This window comes from Arachis ipaensis, chromosome B2 (assembly GCF_059453495.1).
Source record: "Arachis ipaensis isolate K30076 ecotype BB chromosome B2, ASM5945349v1, whole genome shotgun sequence".
Lineage (NCBI taxonomy): Eukaryota > Viridiplantae > Streptophyta > Magnoliopsida > Fabales > Fabaceae > Arachis > Arachis ipaensis.
The window spans coordinates 96,662,501-96,682,464 of NC_142437.1; the positions used below are offsets into that span (position 1 = coordinate 96,662,501).

Here is a 19,964-nt window from a genome sequence, read left to right on the forward strand (position 1 = left end):
CTTATGTTTAGAGGAGCTTCCAACTTTGTGTATTCGGATAGAATTCATGATAATGTTTTTTGTATATTAATTTTTTAATAATTTTTCAACTTTAAATAAATAAATAAAATCATGTAACACTTAAAAGAAAAATATTTTGTGCACACAAAAAATCAGTTATTAAATTAATTTTTATATATTTATGAATAAATGTATATATTTTTAACTTATTTTTAATATATATTTTATATTTTAATATATATTTTTATATGAATAACTGATTAAGTAATTAATTTTTTAAATGCACATACTTGCAACAAATATTGAATATATCCAATTATGAATTATCTCATTTACAATTCATCAAGAAACCCATCTTTTTCTTAAAGTTTTATGAACCCTCAAGAGTCAAGACTATTTTGGATTTATGCCAAAAAATAATAATAATAATAATAATAATAATAGTTGTGGTCTCTCAATCTGCCCTACTGAATTAATGCCCCAAGAAAAATAAATACAGCTTAGGATAAATTAGGTAGCAGCATAGTAAAATACTAAGACTCGATTCAATTTTTATTCCTTTTTATTTTTTTAAGAGATACTTATATTTTTAAAAAAATATAAGTATTTTATTTTGTATTTGATAAATAAAAAAGATTATATAATTATATTTTTTAGTTTCAAAAATTAAAAATATTTTTAAAAACACTTATGAGTATTTTTTTAGGCTATATAGTTTATGTTTTAAAATCAGAGAATCTAATATAACTTTATATAATAAATATCTATGTTTATTTTTTATTATATTTATTTTTATTAAATTTAATATTAAAAATAATTTTATCAAATACTAATTTTGTAGCTTATACTTATTCCAAATCGTTCTTATTTTGATTTAACAAAAGAGTACAATGTTAGTATGTCACCAATTTTTTTTTAATTTTATTTTTAACTCACATTAATATTCAAATGGATATTCGTAATCATGTATGAAAGGAATATCCAAAACCGCAATCAAAAAATTTTGAAAGCAAAATAAAATATCCGAAGCCTGTAATAGTTTTTTGTTGAAAGCCATGAAAGAGATAGATAATATATATATGTTTTGTATTAAAGTCAAATCTTGATGTGTGAGAGAAGAAGGCAAGCAGAAAAAAAAAACATTTAAGAGAAAAAATAAAAAAATTAATTGAAATTAACTATAAAATAACTGACCACTTATACTTTCTCTTACAAAAAATAAAACTTTTGAAAAGTAATTATATTTGAAAATTTAACTTTAGTAAGTAATTTTTAAAAAATTAGTTTTACCAAGTCCTTAAAAAGATCATATGCTTATGTTTTTTTTTAAAGATTAAAAATACTTTTAAAAATATCTACAAAATATTTTTCAAAATTAACTTATATTTTCTAAAATTTAAAAGTCTAAAATAACTTTATCTATGAATAGCTATCTATATTATTTATTCTTACATTTTATTATATTTATATTCATTAAAATTATTTTAAATGCTAAAAGTAGTTTTATCGGACATAATTGTATAATTTATGTTTATTAAAATTATTATTATTTTACTTTAACAAACATAGCAGTTATAGCTTTTGAAGAACTATTTTTAAAAAATAAAATTAAATAAATTACTTTTCAAAAGTCACTTCCGATTTATTTGCATTCGTTTACCAAAACATTACCAAGAAACAAAATGCAATGTATTAACCAAAATTTAATAGGACAACCATTTAAACATAAAAAAAAAAGGAAGCATAACAAGGCGTAGCAATAACCAGGGGTGGCACAGCCCTAAATCTGTCGGCCCAGTCCGCGTAACCCGCCAAAAAAGGCGGGTCAGACTGGAAAATTGGGATCATCAAATAGCAAAAGTCCGCATAACCTGCACCGTTTAAATTGCGGGTTTTGGCGGCGCGGGGCGGGCTTCTCCGCTGGGATTAGTATTTTTTTGGCAAAGGATACTTTTACAATTTTTTTTGCCAAAATCCAACTTTTCCCAACCCAACTTATAAGAGAATGAAGATGAAAATTGAATGTTTTGGATTATGTTTATTTGGTTTGAGACAATATTTATAATTATGTTTTGGATTATGTTTATTTTACTTTGGGAACAATATTTATAATTATATTTTGGATTAAAACTTGGTTTATAATTTTGTTTATTAAATATTTATAATTACAAAAACTTTAATGTTTGTGAATATAAAAATTATAATTTGTTTATACCTTTAGAAATTATAATAATTAAAAATAAAAAACAGAAAAATTTTTTTTATACCTTTATATATATTATTTAACAATTAAAAGTAGAAAAAAAAAAAGATGTTTGGCGGGCTTAGTCCGCCAACCCGCCGTTAAGCGGGGCGGACTGAGATTTTGAAACCGCCTCACTAGGCAGGGCGGGACGGGACGGGCGGGCTTCCCCGTTTGCCACCCCTAGCAATAACAAAATAGCTTGTTAACGAAAAGTTAGGTGAGTAAGTTCAACTTCCATTGAAGAAAATTACTCCATCTGAATAAAAATGGAATATTGATTCAGCACAATCATTTCAACTCACAACAGCCTACTACAAAATTACACATTAAACCAACAAAAATTCAAAACAGAAAATTCCTATGACACAATGAACTGCTCCAAATCCACAAAAATCTACTCTTGCCTACTGAAGAAGGCCACATAAGCATTAATCAAACCAGATACCAAATTCAAGTTCTGAACAATGGAAGTTAAGGAAAAATCTATTTGTTTTCCAGAGTTTGGGCGACTCAAAGCATGCAGTCGGTTCTTGCAGGCAGCCTCCTGAAGAAATTGAGTGGCACGGAAGGAAGCTTGTGGCGGAACCTTGGATGTCGCAAGACATAAATTCCAGCCAGGAGGGCAACAACTTGGAATGGCGTGACATACAGTACAATGGCAGCGACAAGACAGAAAATCACGAAAAGGGCGGTTGCTCTTGGATCTCTCCAGCTGAGCAAAGACTGCAGCCTTTCCCCTTGAGTCGCTAGGTCACCTACAACAGTCTGTATCCTCCCAGCAATACTTCTGAGCCGATCATATCGCATCCTCACAATGTCAGAAGGCTTGGTGGTTGGGAAAGTGTCGAATTCTTCGTCTAGTTCGTCGGGGTGAGCCGAATCTGCGTGAGAGAGACGGGTGTCCATGTGAGGAGGGTGCCTCGGCCGCCATCTATAGTACCAAACTCCGATCAAAAAGAGGTAAAGGAATATGGTGGGTAAGATAAGCTCAGGGTACATAACCAATATGATAAACAAGATATGTATCAGAACCGTTGTGATGGGGTTTTTCCAATTGCAAATCTGATCAAACCATTTTCCCACAGCAATCAATCCACTCAAAACTCCCATGATCCTGAAAAAGTTGGCCTTACTTCTTCTCATACTCCACATGTGGGAACCAACATCCAACATGTATTCCACTATCTCCTTTCTCAACGGCGGCTCGGCACGACTAAGCCTCATCGAAACAATCTGAGTCGCTTGATGCCTCAAACTGTCGAGCTGGCTGACAGTCAAGGGGTGAATGTAATGCATCTTAGGAAGCAGTGGTTGTGAATACATGTGCATCATGTTAAGCAAAGAGGAACAAGTAAACCTCACAGCCAAGTGAATTTCACCCATTTTCTTCACCCCATTCGGGTAAAGAACTAGAAGAGGATACGAATGCGTATACACACGATCAGTCTCAAGGGTGGAAAGACGAATCCTTACCTTTCCGATCCTTGAATCTCTTGCCCCTCCACCCTTATCACCACCATGCAAGTGACAGTTATCAAAGACACCAATTGTAATGACAGTGCAGGGATCAAAAACCTCCCAAGTATATTGCTCGTTCCATCTCGGTGCAAAGCTATCAATGATTGTCCTCGTCCGCACCCACTTTTGCCCATATTTTGCTACACAATATGAATCCGTCGTCCCCCTACCATCTTTCGTTTTCATTGGCATCAAACCCTGAGCATTTAATATCCCCAATTCAAGAACTCCAATACTGGATTTCCATAGTTGTTTTGCTGTTGGCCGAAGATCACTGCTGTAGTGAGTTGATTCATCCAAAACATGATAACCACCTTCTAGGCAGATCCTCACATGAAGCCTGCTTGCAAACTTGATTTCCTTCTTCTTGTCCCCTTCCATGATTACAACATGTTTTTCGAGATTAACCCACCTAGTGTTCACTGGTTTGTGATCGAATCTCCTGTCTACCATCTGTAACGGAATCATACACCTCCCCAATACTTCCTCTTTGTTAGGGGCAACTCTGTCTTCCACACTCAAAATCAGTGGCTCCTCAAATGGTTCCGCGGCCACAAACATTAAATCCTCATTCCACATTGGATTGATAGTTCTGCTCTGGGAGATTCTAGTCCTCAATGCCTGATTTCCCAGAATTGCCTTCACAAAAACTTCAGGGTATCTACCCTTGTCGCTCGGCTGCAAGTCTTGTGCCTCTATCAAATTAACCCTCAAATACCAAAGCTTAGGAGACAGATACACTTTCGATCGAATGTTTGCAAGAGCATCAGCTCCACTAACGGTGGCTGCATCCGAATGCCATGCTTCAGGAAATGCTTCATCAGCTTGAGTACCCATCCAAACAGCCAACATTAACTCGCCCTTCGCCTTGTTGCCATTTTTGTCCTCTAGCCTATACCACTGCGGCGCAAGAGGGCTATCTGGAGGAACCCTCTTGGGTATCTCATTGAGGTCAAACCAGACACGACCAATGAAGTCATCCTTCACCACATCCTTATCCTTGACAGTAACCTCCAGCGTCGAAGCCTGAATCCGGTCTTTCGAGAAGGCGAAGACCTGGTTCCATTCAGGATTAGTCTTCTTCTCGAAATGCCGGGTGGTGCCTTTGTAATTTCCCAGCCTCACTTCTACATAAGGGTCACAACTGCCAGTGAGATCCTTAGCAGGCAAGTCTTTCGCCTTTGAAACCCTCACATAAAGGTACTGCATTTGCTCAACAAGATCATAGGTGCTGGTAAGCTTGTCTCCGGAGACCTTCCCACCTCCGAGGTGGGGCTTTGTCTCCTTCAACAGAAAGTCCTCCGGCGGTGCCCTCTGCATCTTCTTGCTTCAAAACAACAAAAAACACCGACTCCAAATTACAGAAGCTGCTTCACTTCACAACAATTTCAACTATTGAATATTCCAATCTTAAAGTACACACTTTTGAATAAAAAACTGAATACAACGGGTATCAATTCTTCAGCACCCTGAAAAAAGGGAACAAAAACAAAAACACACTAGTCAAATAGCCGTTACAAGTCACCTAAATATTGGGGAAAACATTAAAGTACTCAAACAACACAACATTTGAAATCCACGAACATAGATCTCTGATTAATCTATGAGTTAAAGATACTTACAAGTGAAGTGACCTTGACCAAAATCAAAGAGCTTTTTTACTTCAACTCAACCCCTAGATCCGATTTGTTCACACTGAAAGAATGCGAAATCACAGCACCAAAATAAATAGGAATTATTATTACAAATTGATGAGATTCGACATGCACAAATAAACAATCTGAAACCTAGAATGTTGGTGGGGTGGTTGTTGCCGACAGAATGTAGCATGTGATGAATGAGTAAAGCTTCAAATTCTCAAACTTTCCACATTCCTAGACATGCCCTTTAACTCAAATTCACTTTTCTCTCTCTCTCTCTCTCTCTCTCTCTCTCTCTCTCTCAGAAACAACTTTAAAAAGTAATAACAATAAAACTTGAGATATTTCGAGGAAGAGAAGAAAGTAATGGATTTTAATGGTTAATTTTGTGAAGGTAAATAATATGGTTGAAATGAGAAATAGAACTAACCAAAGAAACGTAGTTAAGACTTAAGAGGGCATTGAAGGAAGAACTGAACCGGCGAGTAACCATGCTTTAATGTTTTCTTTTGTACCTTTTTTTTTCTTTTCCTTTTTCTTTTTTTCCCCTTAGCTTAAGGATATGATGAATCAATGCAAATATACGCTGAAGCTTCTCTCTCTCTCTCTCTCTCTCTCTCTCTTTTCGTTTTGTTGGACCTCTGATGCGTATAAAGAACAAGATGCGCTCCCACCTCACACGTGTGCCACGTCATGTTCGTGTCTTACCAATGAATCAATGATCCATTGATCCCTATCCTAAACATACAGTAAATAAATTACAAAATTATTATATTCTATTCCAATTATAAATTTTTATATCGTTTTTGCTAACAAGTGACTTGTTACTGTTAGATATCTTATTTCTTATTATAGACAATTTTAATTGAAAAATAAAAAAATTAATTTTAAAGACATGTATAATGTATAAAAAGGTTAAAATTTTTCTAATAAAATTTAGCTTAACAAATATCTTTATCTACAAAGATAAATAAACATTTTAATATTTTACGAGATAAGTCAATATAATTAATGTTGCCTTGTTGTTTAATGTTTTGGGTTTTATGGCATAAAGATGAATCTCATAATTTTATTTGTGGAAATATAAAATAGATTAGGTATTATTTAGTAATTTATTAATTTGTATTTAAAATTAAATGATGAAAATTTAAGATGAGCAAAAAATGAGAGAGTAAATTAAAATCAAATAAAAATAAATCACTATTTTTTATCTAACTTTTTGATATAATAAAAAAATGACTTAAGTTCATTTGTCCATAATATAGTTCACCATAAAACAAAATCAAAATTATTTAAGAAGTATTATAATAGACTAATAGTGTAGATCAATAGATACGAATCTAGTTTTTGTCCTTTTTCTTATAAATTAATATGTATAATAGTTATTAATATGAAATTAGTTAAAATGGTAAGGGTTTTAGTTTTTTTTTTTTTTCAATAATTGAGTCTAAATTCTAAAAATAGAAAGAAATGCTTTTCTTTATTATTAAAAAAATCAATAGTTATAAGAAGAGACTCAAAATAATTACATTGTCTACGCTTTAATCCCAATTCCCTGTATGTAAGCATACATAAATGAAAAATTTTATGGTACAGAATTGACGGGTCAATGAGTTTCTTTACAAATAAGATTTGCATATTCCTATGTCATAACAAATTAACAATGGTCACTTTATCATTTTGGACCAAAAAATCGTGAAGAGTAGTGCTCTAGTGGAAGAACAGTAAAGGGAAAAGGAGAAGGATGGAATTTCAGCCTTAGCTATTTTGGGACCAAAAATAATCCAGCATGTGAATTTGGTAGGAGTACTCTACATTTCTCTATGCTTCTATAGACTAACTACTTACTAACTCATAAATAAAGCTTACATTGGGATCTTCTGGTGGTCCACTAATTAGACTTCTTTTCATTTATCAATAATAAAATAATTGAGTGGATTGGGAAGCCGAGTATTTATTATTTTAATTAACCGAAGTTTAGTTATTAGATGCACTATTAAAAATCAAAACTCTTGATGTACAATAAATTATGGTAAGTATATACCTCAACTGATTTTTGAAAGCGTAGTAAATGATTTAATTTAGTTCTTAAAAATTAAGCATGTGAATTAAAATAGTTTTTAGACTAATTTTTCTTACTTGTTTCATGTATTTAAAATTTTCAATATTTTTAAATTTATTAATTTTTTCTATTCTATCTTTCACACATATTTTAAATAAAATTTATTCACATAATATAAAATTACTGCTAGAATTGTTTTTAGTTAACCACCAAAAATGCTATTGAATTATTCAAACACGGATAAAAAAGCACCTAAATTTTATTATCGATAAAAATGTCTTTAAATAATTTAAAAACACAAAAACAATATCTAACAGTAAATATATATTTTCAAAAAATACCTTAAAGATTGAATTTTGATATAATTTTTTACAAGCATAATTAAAACAATGAGATATTATTATTCTTAAAATTTGGTAATTTTTTTAAATATATATTTTTTGTGATTTTTTAAAAGTATTATTAGTTGTTAACAAAAAAATTACAAAAAAAAATATATACTCAACGAAAAATCACCAAATTTTAAGAATAATAATATATTATTTTTTTAATCATGCTTGAAAAAAATTGTATCAAAATTCAATCTCTAATGTATTTTTTGAGAAATACATATTTAATGTTAGATAATCTTGCAAAAAAACTAACATTAAATATGGATTTCTCAAAAAATATATTAGAGATTGAATTTTGATGCAATTTTTTGCAAGTATGATTAAAAAAATGAGATATTATTATTCTTAAAATTTGGTGATTTTTTGTTAAGTATATATTGTTTGGTGATTTTTTAAACGTATTATTGGTTGTTAACAAAAAAATTATAAAACAAATATACTTAACGAAAAATCACCAATTTTTATGTATAATAATATCTTATTTTTATAATCACGCTTTAAAAAAACTATATCAAAATTCAATCCCTAAGATATTTTTTAAAAATATATATTTATTGTTGGTTATTTTTGTTGTGTTTTTAAATTATTTAAAAGCATTCTTGTCGATAGTAAAATTCGAGTGTATTTTTATCCACGTTTAAATAATTCGAAGACATTTTTTGTGGTTAATGTAACACCCTAATTACCCTAAGCCTTACCTTTAGCCGTAAAGCAAAGGTTAATAAGAGGCTACGACAGTTCTAAGGCTTATACATATTTATATAGAAGGAAATAATATATTCTAGAAGCCTGATGAAGGAGTAAGCTCAAATACAGAATTTCAGAAGCGCAAAACGTTCACACGAAGCTAACGCACAAGATACAAGATATAGGTACAAGAGAATAGAACAAATGTATAGATATAGTAATATAAACATAGGAAACTAGCCGCAGCTTGCGGAGTTTAAGCCGACTAGTTACAAATATAAAAGATACAGAGTTTTAGAATTAAAACAGCTTATACAACCTATCTCTCAACATAGCCTCTAAGGCCATAAAAATAAAATACAAAAAGATGTGAGAGTAACTATAACAAAATAAAATAAGTTAAACCAAGGAGGAACCAAACTCCGCTCTGTCACTATATCCGCAATCTCACCGAAGTAGATTACGACCTGTATCTGAAAAACAACAACAAAGTATGGAATGAGAACCGGAGGTTCTCAGTATGGTAACAGTGCCCAATGATGTAAGATGTAAGGCCCCGGGACGCCAAAGGCAATCCTAGAACTTCACATCACATACGGATATTCAAGCTTAGAACAAAATAAATAAAAGAACTTAAACCACAAACCAGGGTTGTCTAAACTTAGAGGAATTCTAACTAACACTAATCACACCGCTGTATCCCACAGCCCTCGCCAACCTAACCTCCGTGCAATCCCATCGCCACCGCCTACCTAACCTCCTCAGTACCAAACAATCACAAATAAATGCAAGCAAGGAAGGCACAGGTAATATTCATATACAACAAGTAGTTCATGAAGCAAGTATGCATGTTATACATTTAGGCAAACCCAAGTAAACAAAGCAAGCAAGCATATAGAAGATGCACATGATGAATGCCTATCCTATTGGCTCGTGATATCACTTGTCGGTCCATAAATGCCAACCCGACACATCCTTTCGGATGTCGCTTTTCTGCCGCACCCACGAATATAGTGTCGGGCACACTCTTTTAACCCACGGATATTGTGCCGAGCACACTCTATTCACCCACGGATATAGTGCCGGGCACACTTGCATGCATAACCCAAGGATATAGTGCCTGGCACACTCTTGCAGCAGAAAAGATTACCAATCATAATTCAATCCCAGGGACATAATACCATACACATTCTCATACTTAACCCAAGGATATAGTGACTGACACACTCTCATTATTCAACAAGATCACTATTCCTCTTTGAGTCTTCAACTCATCATAACCATCATCAATTCATCACTTCCATTCCGAGCTCATTAACTCATCAATTTCCCAAGTCATTGTCAACAATCACCATATGCACCACTCTTCCTTCTCTCTCAACCAACTCATCCGCAATACACCAGAAACCTAAACCTCCGTTTGCTAACTTTTCAAAGGAAAATCCAACTTAAACCCCTAGGAACCTTCTCCTATTTCAATGCTCTAAGATAAGCCCAAGAGTCTTAAAATGGTGTTATGGAAGCTTACAACCTTATCGGGAAGGTGAAATAGTTGAAAACAAAATAATATTTGAGAAACAGGGCGTGTGCGTGCGCACGCCCAGGAAGATTTTCAAAGTGTGCGTACGCATAGGGGTGTGCGTACGCACAGTTACTAAAATATACAAGCCTGTTCATTCGCACAAGCTGTGCGAGCGCCCCAACAGACGACCCTTCCCGACTTGTGCGTGCGCATAGGGATGTGCGTTCGCACAGGTCATAATTCTTCATTGATGTATGCGCGCACATCCTATGCTAGCGCTGCCACCAGAGCCCTTTCCCTTGCCTGTGTGTACGCACAGGTCTGTACGTCCGCACAGAATAACATTTTTGCAGGGTTGTGTGTGCGCACAAGGCTGTGCGTGCGCACTTATCAGAAAATCCTGAAATTCTGCAACTTTGCAGAATTTTAGATTTTCAACACCAACTTTGAATGATCATAACTTCCTCTACAAAATTCCAAATTTTGTAAACTTTATAGCAAATCGAAGGGTTTTCAATAATCTTCAAATATAAACCAAATTCAACAAGTTTTGAAAACTGAGGTAGAAGTTATGATCAGACCAAGTTCGCCAAAAATCCATTTTTACCTGAAATCTCACAAACTCAATTTTAACCAACTTTCCATTCAAAACCAAATCAAAACCTACCCAATCATCATAAACCACTACCACACACAACACATTACCTCTTCATATCATTCTCCTCAATTTCACTTAAATTACTCAACCATTATACCATATCTCACTACCATACCCATAATTTCCTACTTAATTATAAATCCACACTCAAAATCATAATCAATCAACAACAACCTCAACCACCAAAACAAATCCTCATAAATTCCAACAATCGTTATCAAACCCTATCCATCATTAATCAAATCCATCATAAAGCTCATCAACTCCAATGATACCCAACAATACCCAACAACCACAATAACCAACAATCAAAAATCATCATCAATATATGTCATCAAACATCATAATCATCAATATCCTTCATTCCAACCCACCATAAACATTTTACATTAACTCATCACCTTAATTTCTCAAAATTCTCATTATCCATCAATAATTCCATACGCCAACAATTGACATCAATTCACATATAATTACTCATACACCCACAACATTCAATCCTATCTTAGGGTCAACTAGCCTAAGTGTCCATGAACATTACATATTACATAAAGGAAACCAAAACCATACCTTGGCCGATTTTCAAACGTACCAAACATCAAAACGAAGCCACCAAACTTGATTCAAAGCCTCAACCAACACCAACAAACACCAAGGCACTACAAGAAAAACACCCATTCAGGTACACTTGAAAAGTGTAGCCAAAAGTGAAAAAAAATGATGCCTTAGGCTACGACTACGCTTTTTGGGCTACGGCTACGCTTTTTGGGGTTATTTTTATTCGGCCGTTGCCTATTCTCAAAGGCTACATTTTTCTGCACCAAGGGCTACACTTTTGGCGTTTGGGAATAGGCTACGCTTTTCAAGTGATCCTGTCCAAGACCAAAGGCTACGCTTTTCAGCTTTCATTTTTCCAGAATAGGCTACGCTTTTCAACGCTACTGCATCACTTGTAAAGCGTAACCACATTGTATACCATAGCTACTTTTTATAAGCGTAGCCTTAGATCCCTCTTTTTTTTTGTATACTATAGCTACTGTATAAGTGTAGCCTTAGGTCCCTTATTGTTTTTTTTTATTTTCTATATATATATATATATTCTAATAATTTTTTTCTAAAACCTAATATTTAGTAATATGATTATATATTACATGTATAATAATTTTGCATTTTTATTTGAATGAATTGAATATTATAAAATAAAAATAAATACATAATTATACTAAATAATTTCTTTAAATAAATACATAATTCTATTCTACGTGTTAGCGTCTTTTGAGACTGCTGAGAACAATTTGTGAGTCCTTGCTGCCCAAGACAAATAAAAAAGAATTGCTGTATATAATGCTTGATAAATCCATATTTTATGATATATTTTGTGCCCAATTTAAGTGATTTATTCAATCCTTCACTCACTTATTCATATAAATTGTATGGTTTTACTTTTCCTTCCTTATTATATGATGTATGTGAAAAACATGTTTCTTATGCTTTAAAAATAATTATTTTAATTACCCCTTTTATTACCATTCGATGCCATGATTTGTGTGTTGAGTAGTTTCAGATCTCCTAAGGCAGGAATGACTTAAAGGATGGAAAGGAAACATACAAAAATGGAAGGAAAAGCACAAAACGGAGTTTTTGGAGAAACTGGCAGTGACGCGATCGCATGGACGACGCGGCCGCATGCCAGCGCGAAATGGCAGTGACGCGACCGTGTGATTGACGCGATCGCGTGCCTTAAGCGAAATGCATATGACGCGGATGCATGACTTAAGCGACCGCGTGATAAGGAAAACTCTAGATGACGCGACCGCGTGATCCACGCGGACGCGTGACAGAGGCCACGCACCAGAAATTACAGAAAATGCTCCTAGCGATTTCTGAAGCCCTTTTTGGCCTAAATCCAAGTTCAGAAGGCACAGATCAGAGGTTATGAAGTGGGGGAATGCATCCATTCAAAAGAGAGTCTCCAATTAGTTACTTTGGATGATTTAGATGTATTTTTGAGGGAGAGGTTCTCTCCTCTCTCTTTTAGGATTTAGAATTAGGATTTCTTTTGCTTTCAGGATTATCTCTTTTTATCAGGTTCAATATTCCTTTTCATTTATTTTCTCAATTTAATTTATGAATTCTTCTATGTTACAGATTATTCTTTGAATTAATGTTATTTGAGGTATTTCAGTTTATGATTGCTTTCTTTTATTTATGTTACTGTTGCTTCCAATCTGAAAACATTTTTATTCGAATAGATTTACTTTTTCCCTTTCGGTCATGGTTAAGAAATCAGTAACTCATGAGTTATCAAACTCAACATGATTGATAATTGTTATCTTTGCTAATTGAATTGAACTTCAATAATCCCAATCTTTTCTTAGGAAGTAACTAAGATTTGAAGATCAAACTAATTAGTCACTTGACCTTCCTTTGCTTTAAGTAAAGGTTAACTAAGTGGAATTAAGATTTAATTTTCATTATCATTGATAAGGATAACTAGGATAGGACTTCCAATTTCTCATACCTTGCCAAAAATTTATTTTACAGTTATTTATTTATTTTACTTGCCATTTAAATTACTTGATCCTCATCTTCAAAACCCCAATTTACAATTTTCATAACCAATAATAAGAACATACTTCCCTGCAGTTCCTTGAGAAGACGACCCGAGGTTTAAATACTTCGGTTATCAATTTTTAAGGGGTTTGTTACTTGTGACAACCAAAACGTTTGTATGAAGGGATTTCTATCGGTTTAGAAACTATATCTACAACGCGACTGTTTTTATAAAATTCTTTACCAGCAAAAATCCTAACGTCAATGCTTCCATCACTCTTTGAAGTTCCTTGCTATGAGAAGCCTTCATGTTTCATGAACATTGCATAAAGCAGCTCATTCCATGTATCAGGTACACCAGGCAGACACCAGTGGCTGCAATCTTGCCGATGGAGTGCCGCCGTGCCGCCATTCGGACTAAGATAGTAGATTGATGAGTGTCCATCTTTTCTCTGAGCTGTCATCTCTGTTATATTCAATATTTTCAACTTGACAAGTTCAGTGCTGTTTTTGTGTGATGATATCAATGAATTGTCTATTTTGAATTGTGACCAGTTATCATTAGGAACTAATGACATGTTAAGCTCTGGCAGTGTTTCCAAATGACAACTTCCACCGATTCTCCAATCTCCACTTCTGTTCATACATTATTGGATAAATATATGTAAAACTTGGAAGGCAAAATATAAATCATAACAATTGTTGCAACAAATTACAAACCTAAAGTGCACGGGTGCATATGTATGAAAGAAAACTTGACTCTTGTTAAGATTTATAGTATCTTGTATCCAATTCAACACTGTCTCCATTGACTTCCTATATGCATCTTCCACCTTCATTTCCATCTTAACTTCCATACCTTGTTGGAAATAACAGCCCCTGAGCAAATATGAAAAGGTTTGTTTATCGCGATTCCAGAATTAATCCATGTATTAAATGATTCTTAACAGTTAGCACAACACTGCTACCAGCTCAAACAACTAAACCAAAATAACTGTAAAAATTACAGACAAAAGAAATTGTAATTGCCATGCAACCATTTAACCACAAATTTAGCACAATCATCATTTAGCAAGAATTAAATTGATATAATCAAACATATTTGGGACCCAGCAGCAGCAGCAGCAATTAAATTATTCAAGAGATAACGGTAAAACAACAAAATAGGGCAAGAAAAAAAAGACAACCTAGAAGAAGGTGGAAATTAGGGTAGAACCGGATAGCACGGGACAGAATAGCAGCAGGCAGAATCGAAGAAAAGGAATTTGTGAAACAGCAGGCAAAGACAGCAGACGCTAGTGGTGCTGGGTGAGCCACCAAATTTTGCTCCTGAAAAGGAAACACAATTATGTCCACTGGCAAGTCTCCATAGGAACAGTTTACTAAGTTTTTAAAAATCATAGGGACGCATCAAAGATCTTATTATTGCTTCATCAAAGGACATATGCTCAGGATCTTAGATTTAACAATTTTTTCTATCTTATATTTACTTAATTTGAATTAATAACTTCAAACTTAACTACTTAAAGCATGCACTGCTCAATCATTTTTTCCATGAAATGGAATTTTGTAACTCATCAATATGTTCATATATTTTTATGTAAATAAGCCCCCATATTAGGCATTCACTTTGGCTCCATTCAAAATTTTAGTTGAACCTCAGATAAAAAAGAGAAATAAAGCTGGCAGAAACATATCAAGATAAAGTCTTATTGGATGTTGAAAGATAGTTCACGAGCATACCCAAATTTCTCTTGAGGACGCCACGAACTACACTTGAAGTCTGAAAGGGGAGGGGGAAAAATAAAAAAATCATCCTCGACAAAACATTAAGGTGTATTGACAGGTATTAGTCATCTTAAATTTTTCTCTTTAAACCATACTCACAACCAGCAAAGCATACAAAATTAAAGATGATTTTTTAAATGCAGAGGTTTCATAGTTGTTTCATGCAGGCTACCTTTATCACCACATCTTTTATGGAAAGACTCATGGAAGTTTACAGCATCATCTGAGAAAAAGTACCTAAAGAAGTCTTCAACCTTTATCTACAATTTGTAAATTTAAAATTTTAAAATTTCTAATAAATTTACAAGACTAATATTACTAAAGTCAACAAGGAAAAACTTGAAAATGGAAAAAAATGGTATTTTTTCTAATAAGAAATACTGGAAAATCAGCTTCTGCAACACCTGTGTATTCTTCTGGGACTGCACATTATAAAATAAGCTCAGATCAGCAGAATTTTTGAAAAAATATGATGGATTAATAAAACATATTATAAGTTAAATACAATAGACATTTTTTTTTATCTTTTTTATAAAAGAATAATTTCATTAAGATTTAAGGAGAAGGATAATATGATAAAAAAGAAAAACAAAGGATTCATCTATAAAGCATGGCTTTTCAAACCCTAAACACAATGGGCATGAAAAATTGATCAATTTTGCTTAGGCAAAGTTTCCTAGGGTTATATATTTAATATTTTTTAACTTCTCAGACCATAAATAAACAGAGGGGCTGGAGAATTTCAAAGACGGGATCAATCAAGTCCGTTTACCAACTTCTATTTGTAAGAAATAATCCCATTTCAATTTGGTTTCCTTTCTTATCAACAACAGAACCAACTTTCCCACCAATAAAAGTCCTCGACTCATATATATCCACCTGATCGAGAGCAATTAGAAGTAAACATACTAGATAAAATGCATTAGCTAGAATATCCTAATAAATTTAACACCATAATTGTGTTAAGAAACTGACCAAATCACTCCCCTTTGCTTAAAAAATCAAGTTTACCATGTACACCATAACATCCAATTTCAAAATAACATTTTCTTTGTTCCATACTGATAAGTTGCTTTGACTTTTCACATATATTCATAAATCAAAGTATCAAAATGACTTATAAAATATGAAATGGAGGAAGTGTGATATTAAAGATTAAAGGAGCTGAACCTCGTGTCCTTGATCCAAGAGTTCTACTGTAGTTGACATGCCAGAAAGCCCAGCTCCAATGATGGCAACTTTCAGCTTTGGTCCTCGGCGAAAACAGCCCTTTTGGCGCTGACAGGAAACTATTTCATTTGTCAAACTTACAGCTCAGCTCAATTACTTAATAACTAAACCTGGTAACATGGCAAACCAGATTCATTCATAAGCTCACACCACTCCCCTATGATATGTGTTGCGTACTCAGGTTTGAGACTTGATTAGGGTCAATAGTGGATGAGAACTCTTAATATTTTGTGTATAACTGTGTGTGTAGTATAGGTGTGCGTTGTGATATTATAATACTCAAAATTATAGGCTATCCAATTTATGACAAAAAAAAAACATAAATAGAAAACTGAAATATAACACGAGTAACATGGTGAATATGCAGCTAGCATACATAGTAATTAAAATATTTAATAATTGGACTTACAATGTTCCAGCGAATTGTGTGCTAAGATAAGCTTGGTCTTCAGGGAAGAACCTGGCAAGGCCAAAGTCTCCAATCTTGGGATGAAACTTATGATCAAGAAGAATGTTGCTTGCTTTGATGTCTCGGTGAATAATTTTTAGATGTGAATCCTCATGAAGGTACTGCAATCCCCTTGCCACGCCTAGAACAATTTGGAACCTACTGCTCCAATTCAGGAATCGATCAGCATTGTTCCCTGCATGAGGGGAACATTCAAAGTTTCAATTTGCTCTGTTTAACCAATCCTAAGCTCTTGTGGGAATTAAAAAAAGAAGGGATACCATATATGAAGAGGTCAAAACTTCTGTATTCACAATCCTAACCATCCTTCACAATCCAGTATTCACCCACATGCACAGAAATTCAGCAAAAATTAATGAAATTGAAAGTTCAAACGCTCCCCTTCCCTCTCTTCCAGTCGAATACAACTTCTAAAATATATTGTTGCCTGCAGAGACATCAAAATTGAAATTGAAATGAGAATGAAATGAAAGTTGAAGAGGGAGAGAGAGAGAGAGAGATAGAGGTTAGGAGTACGGACAGGAGCACGGCAAGCCCTAGCTGCGGCGGCGGCTTCAATCGACCCTAGGAGCGACGACAGTGCACGGCGGAATAGCCTCCTCTCTTGCGTCGCATCTTCGTCCTCTCTCTCCATCTCGTCTGCAAATCGTCTCTCTCTCCCCTCCAGGCTCCCTGCTCCACGACGCCAATGGTGGCAGCTGCAGCGACGTTGCGGCGGTGACCCCCTCTCACTCTCTATTCTCTCGATCGCGCTCTCTCATCTTCGTCTCCCTCTTCTCCTCCCTCTGGTTCACTCTTTCTCTTGGATCTGGGTGTGTGTGTGTGTGAAAGGGGGGCGTGGTGGCAGTGGTGAGTGATGGTGAGAATGAGTGTGAGTGTGTGGGTGTGTTAGGGTTAGGGTTTTCAACAATTAATTCGAAGGTGATTTGCGAAGGTGAGGGGCGAAACTTTTTCTGATCAGATGGCGAAAGTGAGGGTATTCGAAGGTGAGTGTGATTTGGTGATAAGGAAAAGAAAAATTACTAAGTGTTTGGGTGCATTTGGCCTAGATACATTAGGCTACGCTTTTAAAGTGCACTCAAAATATAACAAATATGTTACTCTTTAAAAGCGCTTCCTTTGGTACGAAAAGTGTACCCATAGATATCAATATAAGGCTACGCTTTATAAGTGATTTCTATTGTATCTAAGGCTACACTTTTTAAATGATGCCACAATTGTGTTTCCTATTCTCTTATAAAAGGGGAACACAGAGAAAAGCGTATGAATAGGCTACGCTTTTCAAATGTAGCTTAAAAAAAGTGTGGCTGAATGGGTGTTTTTCTTGTAGTGAGGCTCACATTAACAACACATATATCATCAAAATCAAAACCTAAGATACATAAAACAACTAAACACAAGAGTTTAGTAAAATCTTACCTTACCCAACGTGAGTAGGGATAAAATTCAACATTTATCCGCTACTAGAGATCACCTAAACAACCAAAACCACAAAATCTACTCATAACCATAACCTCAAAAATGCAGAAATCTACGGGACAAAACTGGGAAGTGAGACACAAGTTCTTACCAGATTTCTTTGAATAAAAATGTAGAGCTTGACAAGAGCTTCGCGTGGCCGCAAACGGCTCATCAATCGGATCTCCGGATCAAAAGTTATGGCTTCCAGAAGGCGGAGGTGAAAAGTGCACTCTCTTCCTACTCTTCTCTCTTCAAAACCGCGGCTCTTTCATCAAAATGGGGGAGAATGGGCTGAAATGCTCATTAAATGAGCTTATATATGTTGGACCTTGGACTCAGTTTGGGTCCGGTCCAATCCGTTAGCGTTTTTAGTCCGTTTGGCCCATTTTGGGCCAAAACCTTTAAGATTAGTGTCCGGTTTTCGATTCTAAATTATTTTTATCCTTTCAAAATAATAAATCACTTTTCAAAATATTATTTTCTAAAATACGCAGTACTGGACAGACCAGAGCCGGTATTGCCGGCTTAATCGCCAGTACGCATTTTTACAAAAACTTTTCGAAAGAAATACATTTTCCAACTCTGAAAAATTCACTGAAATTGAATTTCTCATTTATATTCTCAAATTAAAACTTCTAAATTTTGAATCTATTCTGGGGACTAAGATTATTTTATTAAAACGATTTTATGTGAAAACGCAGGTTCTTACATCCTCCCCTCCTTAAAAAGATTTTCACCCTCGAAAATCCGAGTTACACGATATATCCCCATCAAAGTGCCCTATCGTGTCGATGTTTCCTTTTCTCCTTCCGCTACGTCACTCTGATCATCGTCATTACGCATCCGAAGTTTTTCTTAAAACAATTACCACTTTTGTAATACATTTTAAAACCTTTAAATCAAGTTCCATATAAATGAGTTCATTGTTAAAACTTTTTTCAAAAGGGCCAAAGATTGTTTACTCGAAAGTCATCTACTGGAAATTATAGTTTTCTTAAATGAAAACTTTTCAGTTTGAATTTCTTTCGATAAGATAATTTGGAAACCAAATTCACAAATGAACATAATCAGAGAACTCACTTTTCTTTTAAATAATATCCTCCAAACCAAGAATTTCTGACGTAGTTTCAAAACCAAAGACTGCTTTTGTAACATTTCGCAAAGCGGTGAAAACAAGTTCAATCTAAACCAGTTCATTGTGAAAGCTTCTTCAAAAGGCTCAAAAATTCATTTATTCTTAAATCAAAACCTTTCAATTCGAATTTCGGTTTGATAAGATAAATTATAAACCAAAATCACAAATCAAGAAAATCGTAAAACTCACTTTTTCTGTAAACCATATTATTCAGACCAAGAGTTTCGATTTAATTTCAAAAGCAAGACATTTAAACCAAAAGTTTCAAACCAAATTTAAAAATCATTATAAACTATAAAACTTTTTCAACATGGTTCAATGCCATACCAATTAGAAATCAAAAGCCATAATTTAAAAAACGCAAAAGCAGCCGTGTGTACCTCCCCTTCCATCACCACAAACCACATTCTAAAGAACTAAAGCTTCGCACTACTGTGCCTAAAGATCGCACACGATATTACAACTATTCTCAAGTTTATTCAGAATGATAAAAGACTTTGAAACAAGAAGGACAAGCAACAAGGATAATCTCCACAAGAGTTTTGAAAGAACTGCTGAATCTACAAGTAAGCGAGGATGTACAATCGATGAAGAGTATTGGAAG

The 19,964-nt window shown here is 34.2% G+C and overlaps 2 protein-coding genes across 4 annotated transcripts; both read right to left on the reverse strand.

Moving 5' to 3' along the window:
• Positions 1-2,463: 2,463 nt before the first annotated feature.
• Positions 2,464-6,030, reverse strand: LOC107625533 (FT-interacting protein 3). 3 transcript variants are annotated; one of them, XM_088503558.1, is made up of 4 exons: positions 5,834-6,026; positions 5,386-5,458; positions 5,187-5,232; positions 2,464-5,090 (listed from the first exon to the last, which is right to left on the reverse strand). In XM_088503558.1, exon 4 carries the CDS (start codon positions 5,081-5,083, stop codon positions 2,756-2,758), a length of 2,328 nt encoding a protein of 775 aa, XP_088359684.1. In that variant the 5' UTR covers positions 5,084-5,090; positions 5,187-5,232; positions 5,386-5,458; positions 5,834-6,026; the 3' UTR covers positions 2,464-2,755. The 3 variants fall into 3 exon arrangements, with proteins under 3 accessions (XP_088359684.1, XP_088359683.1, XP_016183671.1); XM_088503557.1 differs by having other exon boundaries at positions 5,551-5,952; XM_016328185.3 differs by having other exon boundaries at positions 2,464-5,232; positions 5,834-6,030.
• A 7,531-nt stretch (positions 6,031-13,561) lies between these two features.
• LOC148574931 (protein trichome birefringence-like 11) lies at positions 13,562-14,678 on the reverse strand. The gene is made up of 3 exons (XM_088504464.1): positions 14,494-14,678; positions 13,998-14,156; positions 13,562-13,913 (listed from the first exon to the last, which is right to left on the reverse strand). The coding sequence occupies exons 1-3, from the start codon at positions 14,676-14,678 to the stop codon at positions 13,571-13,573; spliced, it is 687 nt and encodes a 228-aa protein (XP_088360590.1). The 3' UTR covers positions 13,562-13,570.
• Between the last annotated feature and the right edge of the window lie 5,286 nt (positions 14,679-19,964).

Bases quoted from the DNA above. Each gene is read 5' to 3' on its own strand.
- LOC107625533 (XM_016328185.3), bottom strand. From the start codon at position 5,083: ATGCAGAGGGCACCGCCGGAGGACTTTCTGTTGAAGGAGACAAAGCCC.
- LOC148574931 (XM_088504464.1), bottom strand. From the start codon at position 14,678: ATGATTTTTAAAAACTTAGTAAACTGTTCCTATGGAGACTTGCCAGTG. The intron at 14,157-14,493 runs GTTCTACCCTAA...ATATTTGCTCAG, and splicing joins ATTCTGTCCCGTGCTATCCG to GGGCTGTTATTTCCAACAAG. The intron at 13,914-13,997 runs GTTTGTAATTTG...ATGTATGAACAG, and splicing joins TATGCACCCGTGCACTTTAG to AAGTGGAGATTGGAGAATCG.